The 19,612-nt window shown below is 42.4% G+C and overlaps 2 protein-coding genes across 2 annotated transcripts; both read left to right on the top strand.

Annotated features, from left to right (window-relative positions):
- Positions 1–1,786: 1,786 nt before the first annotated feature.
- LOC115546443 (BEN domain-containing protein 6-like) lies at positions 1,787–5,263 on the top strand. Its single transcript, XM_030359925.1, has 7 exons — positions 1,787–2,284; positions 2,611–2,774; positions 3,145–3,228; positions 3,479–3,552; positions 3,934–4,153; positions 4,346–4,529; positions 4,765–5,263. The coding sequence occupies exons 1-7, from the start codon at positions 2,113–2,115 to the stop codon at positions 4,881–4,883; spliced, it is 1,017 nt and encodes a 338-aa protein (XP_030215785.1). The 5' UTR covers positions 1,787–2,112; the 3' UTR covers positions 4,884–5,263.
- Positions 5,264–16,660: 11,397 nt separating this feature from the next.
- On the top strand, positions 16,661–19,299 carry LOC115546724 (protein ANTAGONIST OF LIKE HETEROCHROMATIN PROTEIN 1-like). Its single transcript, XM_030360424.1, has 3 exons — positions 16,661–16,710; positions 17,474–17,779; positions 18,371–19,299. Exons 1-3 carry the CDS (start codon positions 16,661–16,663, stop codon positions 19,263–19,265), a joined length of 1,251 nt encoding a protein of 416 aa, XP_030216284.1. The 3' UTR covers positions 19,266–19,299.
- The last annotated feature ends 313 nt before the right edge of the window (positions 19,300–19,612 follow it).

Below are 19,612 nucleotides of genomic sequence, written 5' to 3'. Positions count from 1 at the left end.
TGCTGCCAGTTTCGACACCATTTTGTGTATAACATGTTACATCGAAGGGAATACACTTCACTTGGAAATAATCTGCGTGGATCTACTTTACAAAATAGATAACGAAACCAAGAGTTTCTTGAATAAAGCAATCTGAAGATCTAGATCTATATGTCAGAAAGTCGATATAAGTGCTGATATTATATCACGCATGATGTAGAATGTTTGTCAAAATTAAACTAGCCCATCAAGAGTCCCTGCCAAAGTCAGTACCCCTCGCCACTACAAAGTCCTCTATTGTCCTGGGCCCCCTTCTCTATCCCTTGTACCTTTCATAATGCACAATATCATGTTACATGGAACTTTTACTATGAATGTATTTTCTTAAACAGCACAACGGTACATGTGTAATAACATCAAGACACAAGCATATCCAATTATAAATGATTTATTTTCTGTCAAAAATGAATATACTTTTGGAGACACAGCAAATCACATTTTATGAAGATGTACAATTGATCATTGATGTATTTATTTAAACAGCATCAACGTTTATGTGTGATAACTTATAGATACCAACATATCATCCACTTATGTATGCTTCATGTACGATTAAAATCAGTGTACTTTAACAGACAAGTCATATGAAGGACATGATTATAAAATAGTCGTGCACAATACGTTTGGCTTCACATTCCTCATTAGAAATTCTCTTTTACACTTTTGCAAATTGCAATGTAGTGGAAGCAAACATTTGGCACGGTAGGAACAAAACACAATCCATAATAGAAATGACATTTTAAATGTTAAACCGTTTACTCCTGTACACACCATTTGTTGAATCATATGTTAATAAAATAAGCAACATGAGTTAAAAACTTACTCTGAAGTTTACTAACATAAAGTTTTGTCAATTTGACCGAAAACTCTCTATAGAATAGCTATATATGAACGAATGAGCAGTGTAGATTATCACAAAGAAACTTATTTTTAGTCCCTTTCAAATGCAGGCATTTTTACAACGGGAACACGGTTAGCATGTTCCACAAGAGTACACTTGGCCTTCACTTCCCTTGAGGTGCACACCATCAAACGTCCAGTGTTCTCAACCTGAACAAGGAACTTTGACACATTGACATTGATATCACCGTCATAGACGACAAATTGGTTTTGCGTCGGAGACAACTCATAATAATATATAAGCAACTCTGAGCATGAACAATCTTGTTCGCATTGACAGACTTTGGATAAGACTACAAACAAATAATTCAACACCATGCAGTTCAATTCAGCCAATTATAAATTGACCCAATGCACCATTGATGAATAAAAATCACTATATTGCATCAATATTAAACAAAGAATATACAGACTGAACATTAAGATATGTAAAATGAACATTCATAAAAATGGAATTTCATCAATTTCAGATCATAAAATGACTAATTGTATCCAGAATGTTTAGATTTGAATACGTTTTTCTTTAACTAAGTTATTTAAGTATCACATGGAAGATTTTACTTACAAGGTTTATTACTTACACAGTAAAATATATTAAATCTCATGTAACAGTGTTCATCTTCAGAATCTGATGATGACGATGACGTCGGTTCCGTCCTCGCCGACTTCGGAAGCTTTCGATATAACTCAGTAGTCCGAGGAATATCTTGTGATTCTTCAGATAAATATCGCTTATAAGATGGCGGAATCTTTCTCCCACGATCCATTACTCGATCCCACTCTTAAAAACAACTACAGGTAGGTCGCCATTGCTCTTTCTTCTCAATCAATTTGAGGCAATCCTCGTTCTGGACCGCACTCCAGTTTCCGGTCGCAGGTGTGCGCATGTGCGATGAAATCTGGTACAATGCGGAATATTGAATATCAAATGCTGATTTTTCGCGCTTGGACCATTACTCACAGAGCTATTGAGTGTAGTCAGTTTGCAAATTGCATATTCATTTTTGCATGATCCTGTTAGACCGCTAATTATCACGTGTGATTCCGAGTTTTAGGACCTACCGCGCTTATCCGGAGTGGAGCTTTTTAAATATTGTGGCGGCCTTTCGCAGCGGAGCACTAACGGTCGCGGTTCGAAGTAGTCTGACTTGAAGAACTATCAATATTAACACGATGGTAATGTTGGCTGTGTTTGCCTTTGATGATTTTTCTGTCGACATTGGTGAGCTCTCCTGGATTGAGGGAGAATTTGACGAGCAGAATGAAGCACAAGAATATGTCGTGCGATGGAGGGAACGAAATGGAAAAGTTAAACTTTGTTCGGCCAAAATAATGGCAACCGGAGGTAAGACTGACAATTACATAAAATCATGTTCTATTTGGACCTATAGTAACTTATAACAGTACCATATATAGGCCTACTTAATTATATCAGTTAGATGTAGGCCTATCTATTAATTTACTGCAGTGTGCTCGTGCAGTAATTTCCGTAAATAATTTACACCTATGCATGCATATATATATATATATGCATCTACTAGGCCTATCGCCTAGATCTAGTTCTCATGCAGCTAAGCTTGTTGCAACTTTATTAAATGGAAGTTAATTATGACTTCTATGCATACGACTAGCATTATCTGATGTTCTTTCTATTTAATCCCGATTTAATAGAGGATAGGAGAGAACTGGTCGAAGTGAGGAAGAAAGCGGAGTTAGGCCTTCTGGATGTGGCAGTCACACCTACATCTAAATGTGGAAAAGGCCAAAGGCGAAAAATTCCAAATTCAAAGAACGTGGAGCCATCTGAGGATGGAAATGATGAGCATGTGGCCGAGGTAATGAGGTATCCATGGAATCTTCTTATGCAGATTTTAATTAACATTTTTAAATATGTATTGTAGTTCATTCTCATTTAATATACAATTTAGTATGTTGATTTAATATTCCAAATATTATTAAAACTATATAGCTTTAATAATTGTCGACCAATATTTTTTTTTTTAACTAATCTGAACAAAATGGTCAAATAGTCTCATAGTTATCTTATATCTTATCATTACTTCTGATATAAGCTTATTTATCTATCCTTTATATCAGTGTTTTGGTATCCTTTATCTTAATAACAATCTTATAAGAAGCAATTTAAATGCTGGTGCATATGCAATAATGGCTATTATATATGTTAATTACTTTTTTTTATTGCAGCCGAAGACCAAGTCAAAACGCAAGCAGGCATCAACTGCACAAAATGCCAGCAAAAGTATTTTGCAGAAGTACAAAAATGCACAAGTGAGATTTCTCATATGTTAGGCTGAAGCTATTCTGAGGGAATATGGTAAACATTTGGAATTAACATACAAGTGGTCCTATGTATAAATACATGAATAACTGTTTATTGTAGATCATTTATTCTCAGAGGCATATACATATATCAATATTTCTTGAGATATGGTTCATGAAAACCTGTTTTATTTATTGCAAACATTTTCAATCACTTAGTTTTAACTGGGCTTTTGCAAATGAAATTCATATCTTTCAGTTGGATATTGACAACTCTGCCATAACTGCAACTGAGACCCCATCTGGCTCAACTGAGACTCCTTGTGGCAAAAGGTAAATGGAAATTAGGACTTGCTAATTAAAGGTTACTTGATGCCATGCACCTACTGAAATATCTATTATTTAATGTAGGGTGACTCCTTGAATGCTACAAACATAATATATGCATTACCATAATAATTTAAGTAATTTTGTCTCAGAAAAGGAACTAATTATTGTGGTCTAATCTGGTTCATACCATAGCACATATATCAGTAGTATGGGTTTCCTTCATATGGGGCTGGATACATCCAGTTTTTATCATGATTGTCAAGTGCATGGAATTTGATTGAATGGTTATTTGACCAACCAGACATGGATATTAGCAAGGGTAACAGATTTATTGTATATCATCACGAAATAAGTAAATAATGCAACATTAATTTACGTATGCAGATGTGCTGAAGCAGTACGACAAATGCAGGCAATGGTGAATGAAATGAGAGGCATCAGACAAGAGATTCTGGGCATAAGAGCAGAGATGCTGGTGAGATCGGCAGCGCCCTCAGTGGAGCAGGCACGAAGGTGTCAACCGCCTATTGCGGCCAATACGGCCAAACCATCAACACCATTGGATGTAACCAATGAAGATGAATCTGCCTCAAATGATTCTGTGGTACGTATTTAACTTTTTTTCTTGTGTGGCTATGTTTATGAATAATAATACTCATCTCCTAGCTGCAGGACTTGTATTGTATCCATACACTTATATATAAGTGTATCTACTATGTGTTGACATAATCTTGTCATTGTTCCATAAATGGTCATATGTTGGGAAGGAAACCAAATCATGGAGACTTTTTTTCAGATCATCTCTCAATCTGTGAAATCGAGATCTTCACGGACCTCGGCACAAAAATTTGTGAATGACCTCATGCACGGGATTTACTCAACGGAATATATGGCGACACACAGCGTGTCGGGGTTATCCTCAACGAAGGCAGCCAACGTCAAGGCGGCACTGCCTCGTGACCATGTCATGGAAATTATTGGTAATTAGCAATTGCCTTTCTTACCTATTTTCGCTAACCTTATGACATATTTTATCTGTAGTAACATTGATATCCCAAACATGCTATTTGTGTTGGTGGTACTCTCGCATGTGATCTGTGACTAGTATATATAAATACATGAACCACCAAAATGGTTGTGTTAATTAATCCTTGCATTCAGTTGTCAATGTCTACAAGGGGCAGTGTTACTGAATCTTTGTTTTTTTATGCACAGCTGAAGCACGCAAGGTCTTCCCCGAGGCAGCGGAAGCTGACATCAGGCGCTTCATGAGGGAAAAATTGTCGAATGCAGCCAAAATTCTGCGGCGTAAAGAGAAGTCTGACCGGACTTAATGCTATGTATGGAGATTTTAATCAGAATGTTAGCGAAAAGTTCGATCTGTAAGTACTACATTTATATATCAACAGCTAAGCCAGTGAGTTCAAACAGGACACAACATGTACATCTGTGATAGTCTTGATACTGCAACTGTACTTGATAGAATATCATGTTTATGTTAATGCACCAGTTCATGTGTGGTTTGTCTTTTGTTTTAAATATTGCACGGTTGTGGTATATTTGGTCATATAGGGAGGAACTTATAAATTCATGTAGCTTATATTTTTTGTAGAAAATGGATAACCTTTGTGTCATTGGTTGAGGTTATATGTATTTTTTATTCTGGTCCTCTTGAGTTGTAATATAATTAAATAAAACGATTCATTGTATCTAAGCATTTGTGTTTTTTACGTAAAGCCTAGCTTATACATAACCAAAGTCGTGCAGGAAAATATGGTATTGTTTTGTTTTAATTTTCAGATTATCTAAGTTCTATGATGCTGTTGCCAAGCATATGATACAGAGCCAACCTGACAGCTACCACTCCTTGTACAAAGGTATGGCACACTTACTATGATACATTTACTATGGTAAACTTTGGTAAAATTTAAGGTATCATGGTAAGGTACCATGGTAATTACCATAGTAAATGTACCATGGTAATTACCATGGTAAATGTACCATGACAAGGTACCATGGTAAATGTACCACGGTAAAGGTACCATGGCAAGGTACCATGGTAAAATGTACCATGGTAAAGGTACCATGGTAAAATGTACCATGGTAAAGGTACCATGGTAAAATGTACCATGGTAATTACCATAGTAAATGTACCATGACAAGGTACCATGGTAGAATGTACCATGGTAAAGGTACCATGGTAAATTTGTCAAAAATCCCATGGTATACCATGGTATACCAAGGTACATTTACCATGGTACATTTACCATGGTACCTTACCATGGTACATTTACCGTGGTACTTGTCAAAAATCCCATGGTACAAAATGTACCATAGTTTACCATGGTACATTTACCATGGTAAACTTTCATATGGGAGGGTCTACAGGCGTGCCTTCGAGGTCAACGTTGAAGTTGCGGAGAAGTGTGTGAAGGCTACCTGTGTTCTCCACAACTTCATGCGGAGGACCACCCCCCCCCCAAGTGCATTGAGGGGGAACATCCCAGTTGGCGAGGTGGACCCACTGCCAGGTCTACGGAGAGTTACTGCCAACAACTCAGAGAGGGAAGCCATCAGGATTCGGGAGGCCTTCAAGTCCTACTTCTCTGCTGAGGGAACCGTCCCATGGCAAGACAACGTGTAGCGCACCAGCACACCCAAAACGGCTCTTTCAAGAGCCACCCAAACAATACTATTGAGCAAACTTCCTGAAATTACTTTATTGACAGTGATCTTCTGACTTAATGAAGAATGTCTCCTTAACATACAACAGTAATATGCCATTATTAACTAAGTTTGTTAATGTTAAAGTTAGTTTATATTTTGTAATCAGGTAACTGACAGTCCTGAGCCGTCTTGCTTCCCTTCTGCTTGCCTCTGTTCTTCTTCTAGGGAAGCTGATTGGCTGGCCACCTCATTGAGGGATTGAACTCACCTGCAGGAAGCCGAAGAAGCAGAAGATGGGGGGAATCCAACATGGCGCTCTCGCTCTCCCACCTGGAAGGCTGGTGCTGCCTGGCACCCAACTGTGTTTTGTTTGGGGTTGTTATTCTAGCCCTTTAGCATACTCATAGTTTAGTTTACTGTAAACACAACTCTACACTACAGAATGCTGATTTGTGGGTTTTTTCGAGTTACTAAATAAATGTAACGTTCATTTAACTGTTGCTGCGTGGACCTCCCGTTCTTGGTTGTGCTCTTCAACGAGCAGGGCACAACATAACTGACAAAAATACCTTAAACAAAGGCCCACTATGCAACTTCGGGAATATCTTCGCTGTTTTCTTGGTTTTGGCACGCACATTACTCTACACAGCGCCCCCTACAGCTTCGTAGTAGATATTTCACAACACTGTCGTAACAACTCGTTGACGTCCCTTCCCCATGCACTTCTACGCGAGCCATGTGCATTTGTTTTCAAAGAAGCCGGCGAATGCGTGGAGCCATGTCCGAAGTAGATGTTCATAAAGTGTAGGCAAGGTTATACATTTTTAAAAGGGTGTATTTGCATTGCAATAAACATAAATCCATCCTTTTTTATAGTTCACCGGGAGAATTGATACCCTAGGTTATAATTGTTTTATCTTAGGTTGAACAGAACAATCAGTGTAAGAGGTTTGGCCAACATAATAATCGAAATAAACAAGAACCTGGATTCGGGGATTCAGTCTGTATCTGGGGGACAGACGAACAGCAAAACACCCATGGAAACAAAGGTGTTTATATGGTTGCAAGCAAGCTAGAAACATACAGGGCTCACAACAAAACGGTCGAGAAAACAATTTTACAGGGCTCACAACTAAATGGTTGAGCAAACACATTTGTACAGAGACTATCAGAATCAAGAATACCACGAAGACAAAGTTCACCCAAGGGTACTTTCAATTTCAAAAGCAACACGGCCGAGTCGGCGTCTGATTTGCAGTCTTCTTTTTCTTTCAGTTCACGCTATTCCTGAAAAGCTTGCCCAACGTTTACTCGTGTCTGGCCTCTCTGTCGGTCAGTCTCCCTTTTCTCTTCTTCTGTTCCTCCGACATTGGGTTTCTCTGTCTCTTTTTAGTCGGCTGATCTATGATGAATATAACAATCCCTTAGTTACTCGTGTTTATATCGAGCCGGTTCCGTGTTTGGGGGTCTGTGCCGTAAAGCAATTCTTTACTGTAGTGACCCTTGCACAGAAGCATACGGCCGACATCTTTCTTTATTCTGGGTGGAAATAGTAACATAGTTACGCCATTAAATGCGTTTATGGAAACATTTTTAGCGAGAAATGTGCATTTTACTTTCATAATGTTCGCTCGGTGAATGTGAAGGATGTTCGGTTTGATAGTTATGACGAAGAGTGAACGCTCCGTTCACTTGCATGGACAGAGTCTCTGGTTGCTAAGCAACCTCAACGTCTTGGCGGACTATTTCTCTCCTGATCAACACTACGAATGCTGGAAACACACCAGACACACCATGTGAAGTTATTTAACCCGATTATCGTTATTTATGAGTCCTTAGCCCAAGTGAAGGAGTTCAAGTACCTCGGGGTCTTGTTCGCGAGTGAGGGTACTATGGAGCGTGAGATTGGCCGGAGAATCAGCAGCGGGGGCGGTATTGCGTTCGCTTTACCGCACCGTTGTTAGGAAAAGAGAGCTGAGCCGCAAGGCAAAGCTCTCGATCTACCGGTCGATCTTCGTTCCTATCCTCACCTATGGTCATGAGGGTTGGGTGATGACCGAAAGGACGAGATCGCAGGTAAAAGCGGCCGAGGTGAGTTTTCTCAGAAGGGTGGCTGGCGTCGCGGGATAGGGTGAGAAGCTCAGTCATCCGTGAGGAACTCGGATTAGAGCTGCTGCTCCTTTACTTAGAAAGGAGTCAGCTGAGGTGGTTCGGGCATCTGGCAAGGATGCCCACTGGGCGCCTCCCTTTGGAGGTGTTTCAGGCACGTCCATTGGGGAGGAGACCTCGGGGAAGACCCAGGACTAGGTGGAGAGATTATATCTCAACACTGGCCTGGGAACGCCCCGGGATCCCCCCGTCAGAGCTGGTCAATGTGGCCCGGGAAAGGGAAGTCTGGAGCCCCCTGCTTGAGCTGCTCCCCCCGCGACCCGACCCCGGATAAACGGATGACGATGAGATGAGATGAGATCGTTATTTATATCCGAGATTATTTAATCTAACCCGATCTAAACTCTATCATGCACCCAAACACGGCGGCGTTTGGGTTTCCTACCTCGGACTCTAGCGCAGCCACAGGCGCGTTGAACCATTTTTGTGACACACAATGATCAAGCGTCAGGTTAGGCGCGTGCGGTTGGTGTGGCCGTACCATTAGTCGATTGATCCATGATGAATGCAACAATTGCCTCGCAACTGGCTGTTTATATCTAGCCGGTGCCATGTTTGGGTGTGTGTCTGTGCCGTAAAGCATTTTCGAAACTACAATCTGACTACATTTTCGAGGATACTTCCGCTGCGTCACATCCGGATTGTGTCGGTCCGAACAGATCAAGTTGCATATGCGCTTTTTCACTGGAGAGGCGACATGGGTAAATGACACACCCACCAATCGACCCAGAAATGGATGCAGAACCATCAGCATAACTCTCAACCTGCATACTTAATGTAATTTTGGCTAAAAAAGTTGCATAGTGGGCCTTTAAACAAAGTTGCTTGAACCCCAAAATCTGTGGCACAAAATAATTTGCAACATTTCCCTCAAGCAACATAAATGGCCATTCAATAAAGAATATGAAGACACATTTTTGGTATAATTTATTGGTGGATTTGTGTGTGTGTGTGTGTGTGTGTGTGTGTGTGTGTGTGTGTGTGTGTGTGTGTGTGTGTGTGTGTGTGTGTGTGTGTGTGTCTGTGTGTGTGTGTAAACAAACAAAATGGGCATGGATCATTCCCTGAAACGATTGTCACCCCAGAACTTAGTCATCGACTGGTCCAAATTGATTGATCAAATTAATCTCTACTGGATTATGAACAGTTTGCCTCGTGCAATGATGTATACATTTGGAATTTAATTTGTTCCTTTGCATTGGGTGGCAATCGTTGCAGGGAAGGAAGTATTGCTTTTAAAAAGTGCTCATCCTCTGAGAGGACAGGTGGAGGCACAGGGTGCGTTGTGCTTCCACAGCACCTCCAGGAGTAAGGTCTCGATCTCCGTCTCCCTTTTTCTGTTTTGAGTCCTCACTGTTTCAAATGGAAACAACATTTTTGGGTCAGGTAACAGACAAAAATACATTCAAAATGAAAGGCTATGAGTACATAACTAGTCATACTCATAACATACCATTCATGCATAGGGACCCTTATGACCACATAAAACGAAGTGTAGCATAAAATAAATGTAATTTCTCTCATGTTAAATGACATACCTGGGGCAATAGGAGGTGTGGTGACAGCAGCAGTTGGTGGTGGTGGTGGAATGGGTTCAGAGGCAGCAGCAGCCTCCGGCTCCTCATCATCTTGAGGTGACAAGAGGTAGTTATCAATCTATAGAAAAAATCATGCTGTGTATGGGCGTGCATGTTTGTCTTCGCTTATCGACCAACCTCCTAGGTCACATGCTGTCCCTGCTGCTGCCTCTGAACCGTGGTCCTCGACTGGCTACTCTGCAATCCTGTCTACCTCGACCCCCAGCATCATATTGCTACTGGTCTCCCTCGGAGTAACAAATGGGCCGGGGAAAGACAGGATTGCAGAGTACTTCCAATTCTTCAACGGGCCTGCTGCTGACCCACTCCTCTTTCCTGCCTCCTCCCTGCGTTTCACCCTGAGGTACGTGTCCCTCAGGACCTTCCACCTTCGTCGGCATTCCTCCTCTTGACAAGAAAAAAGCCTGCGCTGTGTGTGTAATTCGAACTGAGCTGTTGAATGCTAACTGCTCACTAAGTAGCTTGGTCCAATTGATAGCTGGAATAAAGTAACTTTTAAAGTAAAGTAAATTCAAAAAGACTTACCAGTTAGCCCGACCTCCTCGCTCACCTTCAGCCAAGCCTTGGCCTTGACCGTCCGGTCCTTGTAAATAGCCAAGGTTGTGTTAAAGATCACCGGGTATGCGGAGACTGCAATTATAATCTTCTCCTCCATTTTAGCGCTTTGATCTGGATCAGGTAGTGAACTCTAGGTCACTCCAAGGGAGTAACCCTGATTGGCTGTTACGGCATGTCACTCAGTGGCAACGCCTCAGTGGCAACGCTGTTGAACGCTGATTGGCTGTCATCACGCGTTTGCTGCCGAAAAGTTGAAATATTTCAACTCGAGAAGCATTTGACGCGCCGCAAAATACGTGAACGCGCCCGCCGCCCGTGCCCGGCAGCGGGCACGGGCATGCCGCGCTGCAAATCAGATTTTTCACGCGCCGCAAATCAAATTTTGCTGCCGGTTTTCTCGGCAGCAAATGCTGCGGCAGCAAAGCAGCAACGCGTCTCTACATTCACTTTGAATGGGATTGTGCCGCGCGTCAACTTTTTGCATCTTTTGGTGTGAACGCAGGGTCTAAATTACAAGTGAAATTTAATACATATGTTGGATGATCGAGCTGTTTTTTAACTTTGAACGTAAGTTGACATCTGTTTCAAACGCCCCGCCTAGTCGGGACGTTTGAAACACACATGCGGGATGAATGAAACAGCATATTTTAAAAAGAATCTATTGCCCATACTCTTGTTTTTACGCTACATACCAGACAACATACTAGTGTACTCGTCATTGCTAAAATTTCACATAATTTCGCGTAATATAAATAGGTCAAAATATATTTTTGGCCCGTGCGTAATTGTCAAGATGCACATTTCGATTAAAACTCACCTTTCTTCTTTTGGACAACTAAATTTGCCTTAAATTTACTTATTTCCCTGTCCTAAGTCATGTTTAAGGATACACAGTTGAACATCCTTTTATTTATTTTAAACAAAAACTACCAGGTCAACAGGATATCACGAGACCTGTTACATCTGAAATCCGGAGTCTCTGTGGACAGGTAAGTGGCTAAACTTATTTTATCTGATAAATATTGTGTAATAGTCTGCACATTTACATGAACATTATGTTGAAATCATAATAAGCAGAACTTTGACACTCTAGCTGATGGATGGTAATGGCCATGTGTCTTGACCAAGAGCAAGGGTGTAGAAGGCTAGCCTATAGCTTATACCCAGCAGTTCTTAAGTGTGCATGTCCACTAAATTAAATTATTATTGTCATAATTTAATGTAGCCATTGTTATTTTCGATGCGTTACAATGATGGACGAAAAGTAGGCCTACCCTGCAAAATATTTAATAGCCAAGCTCCCACTCATAGCCTAACCCAGGCCTCATAGTTAGTTAGTTAGTTAACCAGTCTATAATGTTAAGTGAATTGTGCTGTAGGCCTACATTTACAGTATTTCCACTGCAAACTAGTGAAGACACATGGACAGTATAGTAGGCTAAATATTTTTATTCTTTGTCACACAGGTGTCACAGGTAGTGTGCACTCCCGTCGGTGCAAGCCTCATGCGACCACTTGTAGCAAAAGACACACTGGACCCACTCTTCCCCAGGCATCGAGGCGCTGAAGAGCTCGCAGCACACGAGGCAGCTGAAGCCCTCGCTGGATAGGCCTAAATAAGTTGGAGAAGTAGAGGCAGTAATAGTGGTGAACTCTGCTGCCTCCGGAACAGGACACACTAGGCCTAAGGTGGGGCTGACTCCATCAGCGGGCCAGGTGATGGTGGGAGGAGCAGCTGAGGTGGCAACAGGTGTGACTCCAGCAAGGGGGGCGGCATCAGGAGCGGGCGAGAACAGCCTCTTCTTGGGAGCCCGAGAGGAGGGAGGCTGCTTGGCGGGACGACGCTGCTTCACAGTTCCCTGCTTTTCCGCCTCTAAAGCAGCCCTCACCGGGGTGTCCGCCCCCTCTCCGCTGAGGTCACTGACCCGACCTGCTTCTGCCCCATCTGGGCGACGACACGGTCTGGCACCTGGACAGTGGTGACCCCTGTAAATAGTTGTGTGAGCATAGTTGTATATATATAGTTATGTGTATATAGTTGTGTTTTATGTTAATATAGTTCATATTAAATACCGGTTTCATCAATGTTCCAAATATCCTTGGCCTGGAACTGGTGCCGATCCAGCACAGTCTTTAAATTTTGGTGGAACAAGTTGACATTTCTTTGGTTGAAATTTGACAACCGTTGTTGGCTAGTGGCCTCTGGACGCCGAAGGGAGAGGCTGCCACTGCGCTCCATGTAGGAGGTGAACCAGTCCTTCCCCGCCATGCTCTTCCTCGACCAGGATGCAGGGAATGGGCAGCTGAAATGCACTGCCAGCTCAAAGGCAAATTTTCTGACCTGAAGGGGTCATAAAAAGTTGATGTACATTTCTGTGTTTATGTTTGTTATTTGTTCATATTTATTAATTAAAGCATGTGCATAGCATACATGTGTGCCTGTCCTAAAACTTATGTAGCCCTTTTCACAACACTGACCTCATTAGGGGTGAGCCCAAAATAAACAATATCATCCGACTGCAGACACAAATGGGCGTTCCCGTGTCGTGGGCGTTCCCGTTCACGCAGACTAAAACGCCCCCCCCGGCGTTCTCGTGTGGTGGGCGTTCTCGTTTACGCAGGCTGGAACGCCCCGTTCTTCTTCGTCGATCTAGTAGTATGGGCAGCAAAGAACTGACGTTAGCGCCCCCTTCTTCGATCTCGTAATACGGGTACGTTAGCCAGCTAGGCCTACAGAATGTTAACTTACATTTATGTGTCGGATCTCGGCCCAAACTTTGCATCAAACTTGATGCAACACGATCATTACAGGGAGGCTCCATGATCTCATGCTCATTATCTTCTGGGTTAGTATAGGTAGGGTATTAGGTATAAGTGAGATGTTTGATATAGTTGTTTAAGAATATGCCCAAATTAAATAATGAATAGATTAAAATAACACTTGGGACCTTATGCAGTAGAGATGCGCGGTTGGCGGTTGCAACCGCGGACTCCGCGGTTAAACCGCGGATCGGGCGTGACAAAAAATAATATTTTAATTAAATTCGGGCGGTTGGCGGTTTAACCGACGAAATTCAAAAATATATACACATTGTTAAATGTCGTTACCTACTTCCAAGCACATTTTGAAATAATCCAATTCTCATCAGGCAGTAAATTGGCCTCTCTGTCTCTATCACACACACACACACACACACACACACACACACACACACACACACACACACACACACACACACACACTAACGGAAGCAAAGAAGTTTAAATTAAGTGACGATCCGTCCCATGTCGCGTCTCCACAAACCTGCAAGTTATGAGACAGCTGTCAGTATTGGAAGAAGCTTTAACGTCTCGTTGATGAAACTGCCTGGGTTATTTTGTTTCGTATAAGTTATATTTTAAAACAGCCAGTCATTGTAGCCTACCACTCGTGGAATATGGAATTTCAAAGAGATGATGGAGTGATTTGACTCAGAAGTGACATCAGGCATTGGCAGCGCGAGATGTGCAGAACAAGTTAAACTTCTAGCTCAGTAACATCAACACCTAAGAAAGAAGGTAAGAAAAATAGTCGGAAAACTTTGATTTTCAAGGCAAGCAGGCAAGTGTTGGGCTTGTTACAGTAGCCTATATAGCCTTCAATGCGGTGAAATTTCGGAATTAATAGGCTCGAGTCGGCGTTTCCTTAAAAGGCTATCTTTCATTTTGCAAAAAAAACAACACAGTAGGCTATATTACCATATTAAAATGGTGTACCAAATTGCGTTTTATTACAATGATAAAAAAGTGTAGGCCCACTAGCCTATGGTGAGGTCAGGTTTGCCGATGTGCTTGGCTATTTTAAAGTTTCTCCCTGTGCATCGATCGGAGACGGACGTCACTTCACTGATAATATTCTGGGGATAGGCTACAACATAGCCAATTGGCTTTCATACTAGGGACTTTATCCTTTAAATATCTTTGCGGCATTGGATCAGTCTCCTTTCAAGAACAGGCAAGAACTTTCTAGCCTCGCGTCAGCAGCGCATATACCTAAAAACAACAGGCGGATGGCGGGCGGGTGCGGTTTTGAAAATTGGTCAAAAAAATTGTTGCGGATGGATGGCGGGCGGATCAAGCGTTTTGTGATGCGGTTGCGGATGAAATAATAGCCCATCCGCGCATCTCTAGTGTGGTCTACTATAACTATGGAATAAGTTAATTGCCTCAATGTAAAGTAGCCCTGTGTTGGTTTTGATATCCTTCCTACTCTACCACTCATGTCTCCTCTATTCATATAAGGAAAACACGATTTACACGACACAATTTAAATATCTTAAAGGGTTGTATGTTGCTGTTTGTTTCTCATTAGGAGGCTGGAATAACAACCCAACTGCTGGACAGTTCCAGGGTATCTTCCGCAAGCTCATGTTCAGATGTGGTGTCAAGCCTGTGGATTCTAGCAACGTGAGAGGACAGGATGCCACTGTCACCCTGTCAGCTGAGCACTACACCAGAGTCTCCCTCTCCGCTGCTGAGATGTCCTCTGCAGATGCCGCCACTGCTGAAGAGCTGGTTTCTCCATTTCTGAACATTTCTGCCCTTGTAGGGGACCACAGCTACCTCCCGACTCGCTTTGGTGCTCTAGTAGACAACGCACTGGTTTACATTGCTGGGTTCGTCGTCCGGTGTATTTTTCGCAGCCTGTCCTGTGATGTGTGCCGTGCCAGCCTGGTGACAGATACTTCAGCTGTCCCATTTGACCAGAGCTACCATCTCCTGGAACTTCGCAATAACGGTGGGCTGATGATTCCTTCAAAAGGAACTGTAAAGGTCAGTAAAAACATCCATCAGCTCCTCTGTACACACAGCTAGCATGCTGCCCAACGATGACCAACAGCCCAACCCATCCTCATACAGTCACAGCTTTAATATTTTCTAATTCTCTTTTTGAAGGTGGTGAGAGCTGCGGAGAGGGCCATTCGTCAACACTCTCCAGGGAAAGCCCCTGATGAGGTTGTTGTAGCCCACTTTGTCAGAGAGGAAATCGGGACAGAGGACGTCTTTGCACTGGGGAGCCATGTCCAAGAAAGCCAGTTTGGCATCGACAATCACCTGTCCCTCCTCCTGTCGCTGGTTGTCTCTGTTTTTCTGCGAATACGGCTGCATCATATCGCCAAATTAACCTCGCTTACCTGGCAGAGAGGAAATTCCCGAAAGAAACTCGGAAAAACCATCCTGTTTCAAGGATTTTGAAAACGACACATATAGTTATAGTTATATGTATATATATATATATATATATATATATATATATATATATATATATATATATATATATATATATATATATACATGTAGTTATAGTTGTTATATATATAGTTCTGCATATGTGTATAGTTATAGGATTTTGAAAACGACACATATAGTTATAGTTCTGTATATGTGTATAGTTATATATGTGTATATATATATGTGTTTTTGCATATATTTGTGTGTATATATATATATATATATATAGTATTAATCCATATATGGATTGTATATTGTAAATTATAAAATATATAGTATTTATTTTATTTAAGTTGTATATGTATGGATTGTAAATATCAAATATAGTGTCATAAAGAAAATTGTATATAGATAGATATATAAAAAGATGAGGAACACAGGAAGTTAATTGATTAAATATTTGTCCTTTTCTTTTTGTTTTGTATTTTTCACATGTTTAATTTGTATTTGAATGTCTGAAATAAATTCAATCAATAGTTCCAGTTGTATCTCAGTCTGGAGGGTTGCTGGTTCTAGTCAACAGTGATGCAGTGTTAGAGTGGTTTGAGAGTTATAAGCTAAATGGATAAGATATTTGCTTTTTGAGAAATAAAATGTTAATCTGAGGCCAGCAGAAACATTTCTGATAGTAGATATAATCAGTGGCAAGTTAAATGTCCTGTGTTAAAAAGTGTGTTTCTTGTATAACAGAGGAAAAAAATCTGCCTACCACTTAAAATCAAACATGGAATATCAACTATGATGATTTTAGTGTCATCCACTGAACCATCACCGCTCAAATTTGCTACATGTTTGCATGAATTTTCCATAAGGTGTAATGCACTAGGCAGCGGGTTGACCCATTCAAGATGGCCGCCGCGGTGGCCGTCAGCCGACCGGAGCTCAACATTGCCGTGACGTATCTAGTGTTCTATATATCTATGGGCTCGGCTTCCAGATCGGCTCGGGGTCCGTCGTCTGCTGATTACGTCACACAATATCATTGGCTGTACGCTTGAATGGGCGTATACATTGTGATTGGCTGTACGTCGGACAGTTGTGATTGGCTGTTTTGTGATGTAGCTCTGGCTGTCGTCATAGCAACCACGTAACTAGATGTACTGTACTGTACGTTGGAGAGTTTTGTTTCCCGGAGATGGCAGCAGCTATGGAGAGCTTTTATGCAGAAATTAAGCATTTCCTAGAAACTAGTGTTTACCACACCTTAACCAACACTATCTCGAAACCAGAGAGCAGAAAGGCAGTGATTCGGAAAGCATCAATAACATACATCAGTGGTTTTCAAACTGTGGGGCGCGCCAGAGTTCTTCAGGGGGGGCGCGACGTGAGAAAAAAATAAACCCGAAGAAAAACCTGTACTGTAGAAGTAACCTAACTAAATCAATTTTCAACCGTTTATCTTCGTGCAAACCATTTAACAAATCTACACACTTGTATCTTCAATAATATCTAAACAGAATTTTGTTATCATTTAAAATTTCTTTAGAATCACAGTTTTATGGTGCGGCCACACCAAACGCGTTACTCGCGTTGGATAACGCGAGTAACGCGTCTAACCCAACGCTTGACCGGTGTGTGGTGGTTCAACGCTCCAACGCGTCAACGCGCCAACGCAGCTAGATGAGCCCGCCCATTTTCTCCCGCTCATTCTCTTTCCAAAGCTCCACAAACATGAAGGCCATCACCATCGCTGCGCTGTATGAGTTGTGGAATTTGGAAGAGAGAAATAAACCCAAACGCCGTCGTGTTTGGGTGCATGAGATCATGCGTAGGCGCTCAGAGCTGGGTGAGTTTCACCACCTCCTCCAGGAACTCCGCCTGGATGACGGCCGGTTCAAGCGGTATTTGCGCTTGACTGTCCCCTTGTTCGATGACCTGCTAGCCCGGGTTGGTGCCAGGATCTCCCGTCAGGACACCAACTACAGGCGCTCCATATCAGCGGCGGAGCGCCTGTCCATCTGTCTCCGGTAAGTTGCGGTTTCATAGGCTAATTACTCTATTAAAATCAGCACATTCTGTAGTCATATACTATCGGAAAGTGCATTCATCTTTTTCCAATGTGTTGTTTATATTTGAGTAGTGACCCATTTATTCAAGCATCGTGCACTAGGCACACCCATGGCATAGGCCATTGTAACATGAAAGGCAATATTCATTGAGTTAAATTCAACACAAGGCAAACGAAAGCGTGCTGACATGACATGGTGGTGATATGAGTTGCTTTCCCCATTGCGCCTACCTGCTATTCATTTTTCCTGTCAATGCTCCACCCAGTGTTTCAACCTAAACGCAAATCTTCATGCATGCATGTCACCAGAGTTTTATACAAACAAAATTAAGGAATGCATCATGGCTCAACATATTCATTCATATCATACTATGCAAGTAAATTCCACATTGACCTCCTTGTCATGCTTTTGAAAGTAAAATAAGATGATGCAAATCCACTGTAAACACTAGTCAAGACATTTACCTGTGCAGTGAGATAATTGGCCTACAGATTTGCTATACAACTGAAATTATCAATAAGGCTAAAATAAATAATTCATGTGTTGCAGATTCCTGGCTAGTGGTGATTCGTTCCGGACGATCGCCAACAGCTTCCGGGTCGGGACCTCCACCGTGGCTTCCATCGTCTCGGATGTGGTCACGGCTATTTGGGACTGCCTGGTGGAGGAGTTCATGGCTGTGCCCACTGCAGAGGAGTGGAGAGTGGTTGCAGAGCGGTTCGAGGAGCGGTGGAACTTCCCTCTCTGCTGTGGTGCCATCGATGGGAAGCATGTAGTTCTGAAGGCCCCTGCGAACTCCGGTTCGCAGTTCTTCAACTACAAGGGAACGTTTTCCATCGTTCTCTTGGCAGTTGTCGACGCAGACTACTGCTTCCGGGTCATCGATGTGGGGGGCTACGGGAGAACCAGTGATGGAGGAATTCTGGCCAACTCTGCGTTTGGTCAGGCCCTCCACGCTGGCGATCTCCAGCTCCCTGCTGACAGAGCACTGCCGGGGGCTGAGCACAGAGGACCCCTGCCTCATGTGTTTGTAGCGGACGAGGCCTTTCCGCTACGGACCAACCTCATGAGGCCATTCCCCGGACGCGTCCTCCCACCAGAGCGGCGCGTCTTTAACTACCGTCTGTCCCGGGCTCGGTTGGTGGTGGAGGACGCATTTGGTATCCTCTCCTCTCAGTGGCGGATCTACCGGAGGGTCATCGAGGTCCGTCCTGAGCTGGCAGAGAGATGCATCAAGGCCACCTGTGTGCTCCACAATTTCCTCCGCAGAACAGCACCAACAGCAGCAGTGAGGGAGTGCATCCCGGGTGGTGCGGTGGAGCCTCTGCCAAGGCTGGGGAGAGTGGCTGCCAACAACGCCGGGAGAGAGGCCATTCGGATCCGCGAGACCTTCACCTCCTACTTCTCTGAAGAAGGAACCGTCTCGTGGCAGGACGACATTTAGTGCAGTGCACAAGCAACCCCAAAACGGCTCTTTTAAGAGCAACCCACACAAAACAAAGCGGCAATTCCTTCATTATTATTAAGTTGTTATTAAAATTGTTATATGAAGTAGCAAAATGTATGTGTATTTGTGTCCGTGCATGCTAGATCTTAAAATCACTCAGAAGAGTTATTAAAAATATTTTATGTACAAAACGACTAACAAAACAACATAGAACAATATATTATAAATTTAAAACAGAACACAAGAACAAGAACATTAACATCTTCCTAAAAAATAAGCTGTTTGTGAGAAAGGATTTACCTCACTAACTACCTTTCTCACAAACAGCTTATTTTTTAGTCACA

This window comes from Gadus morhua, chromosome 7 (genome assembly GCF_902167405.1).
Source record: "Gadus morhua chromosome 7, gadMor3.0, whole genome shotgun sequence".
Lineage (NCBI taxonomy): Eukaryota > Metazoa > Chordata > Actinopteri > Gadiformes > Gadidae > Gadus > Gadus morhua.
Note: the sequence above shows the minus strand (reverse complement) of the source record. Positions and strands in the feature narration are given on the sequence as shown.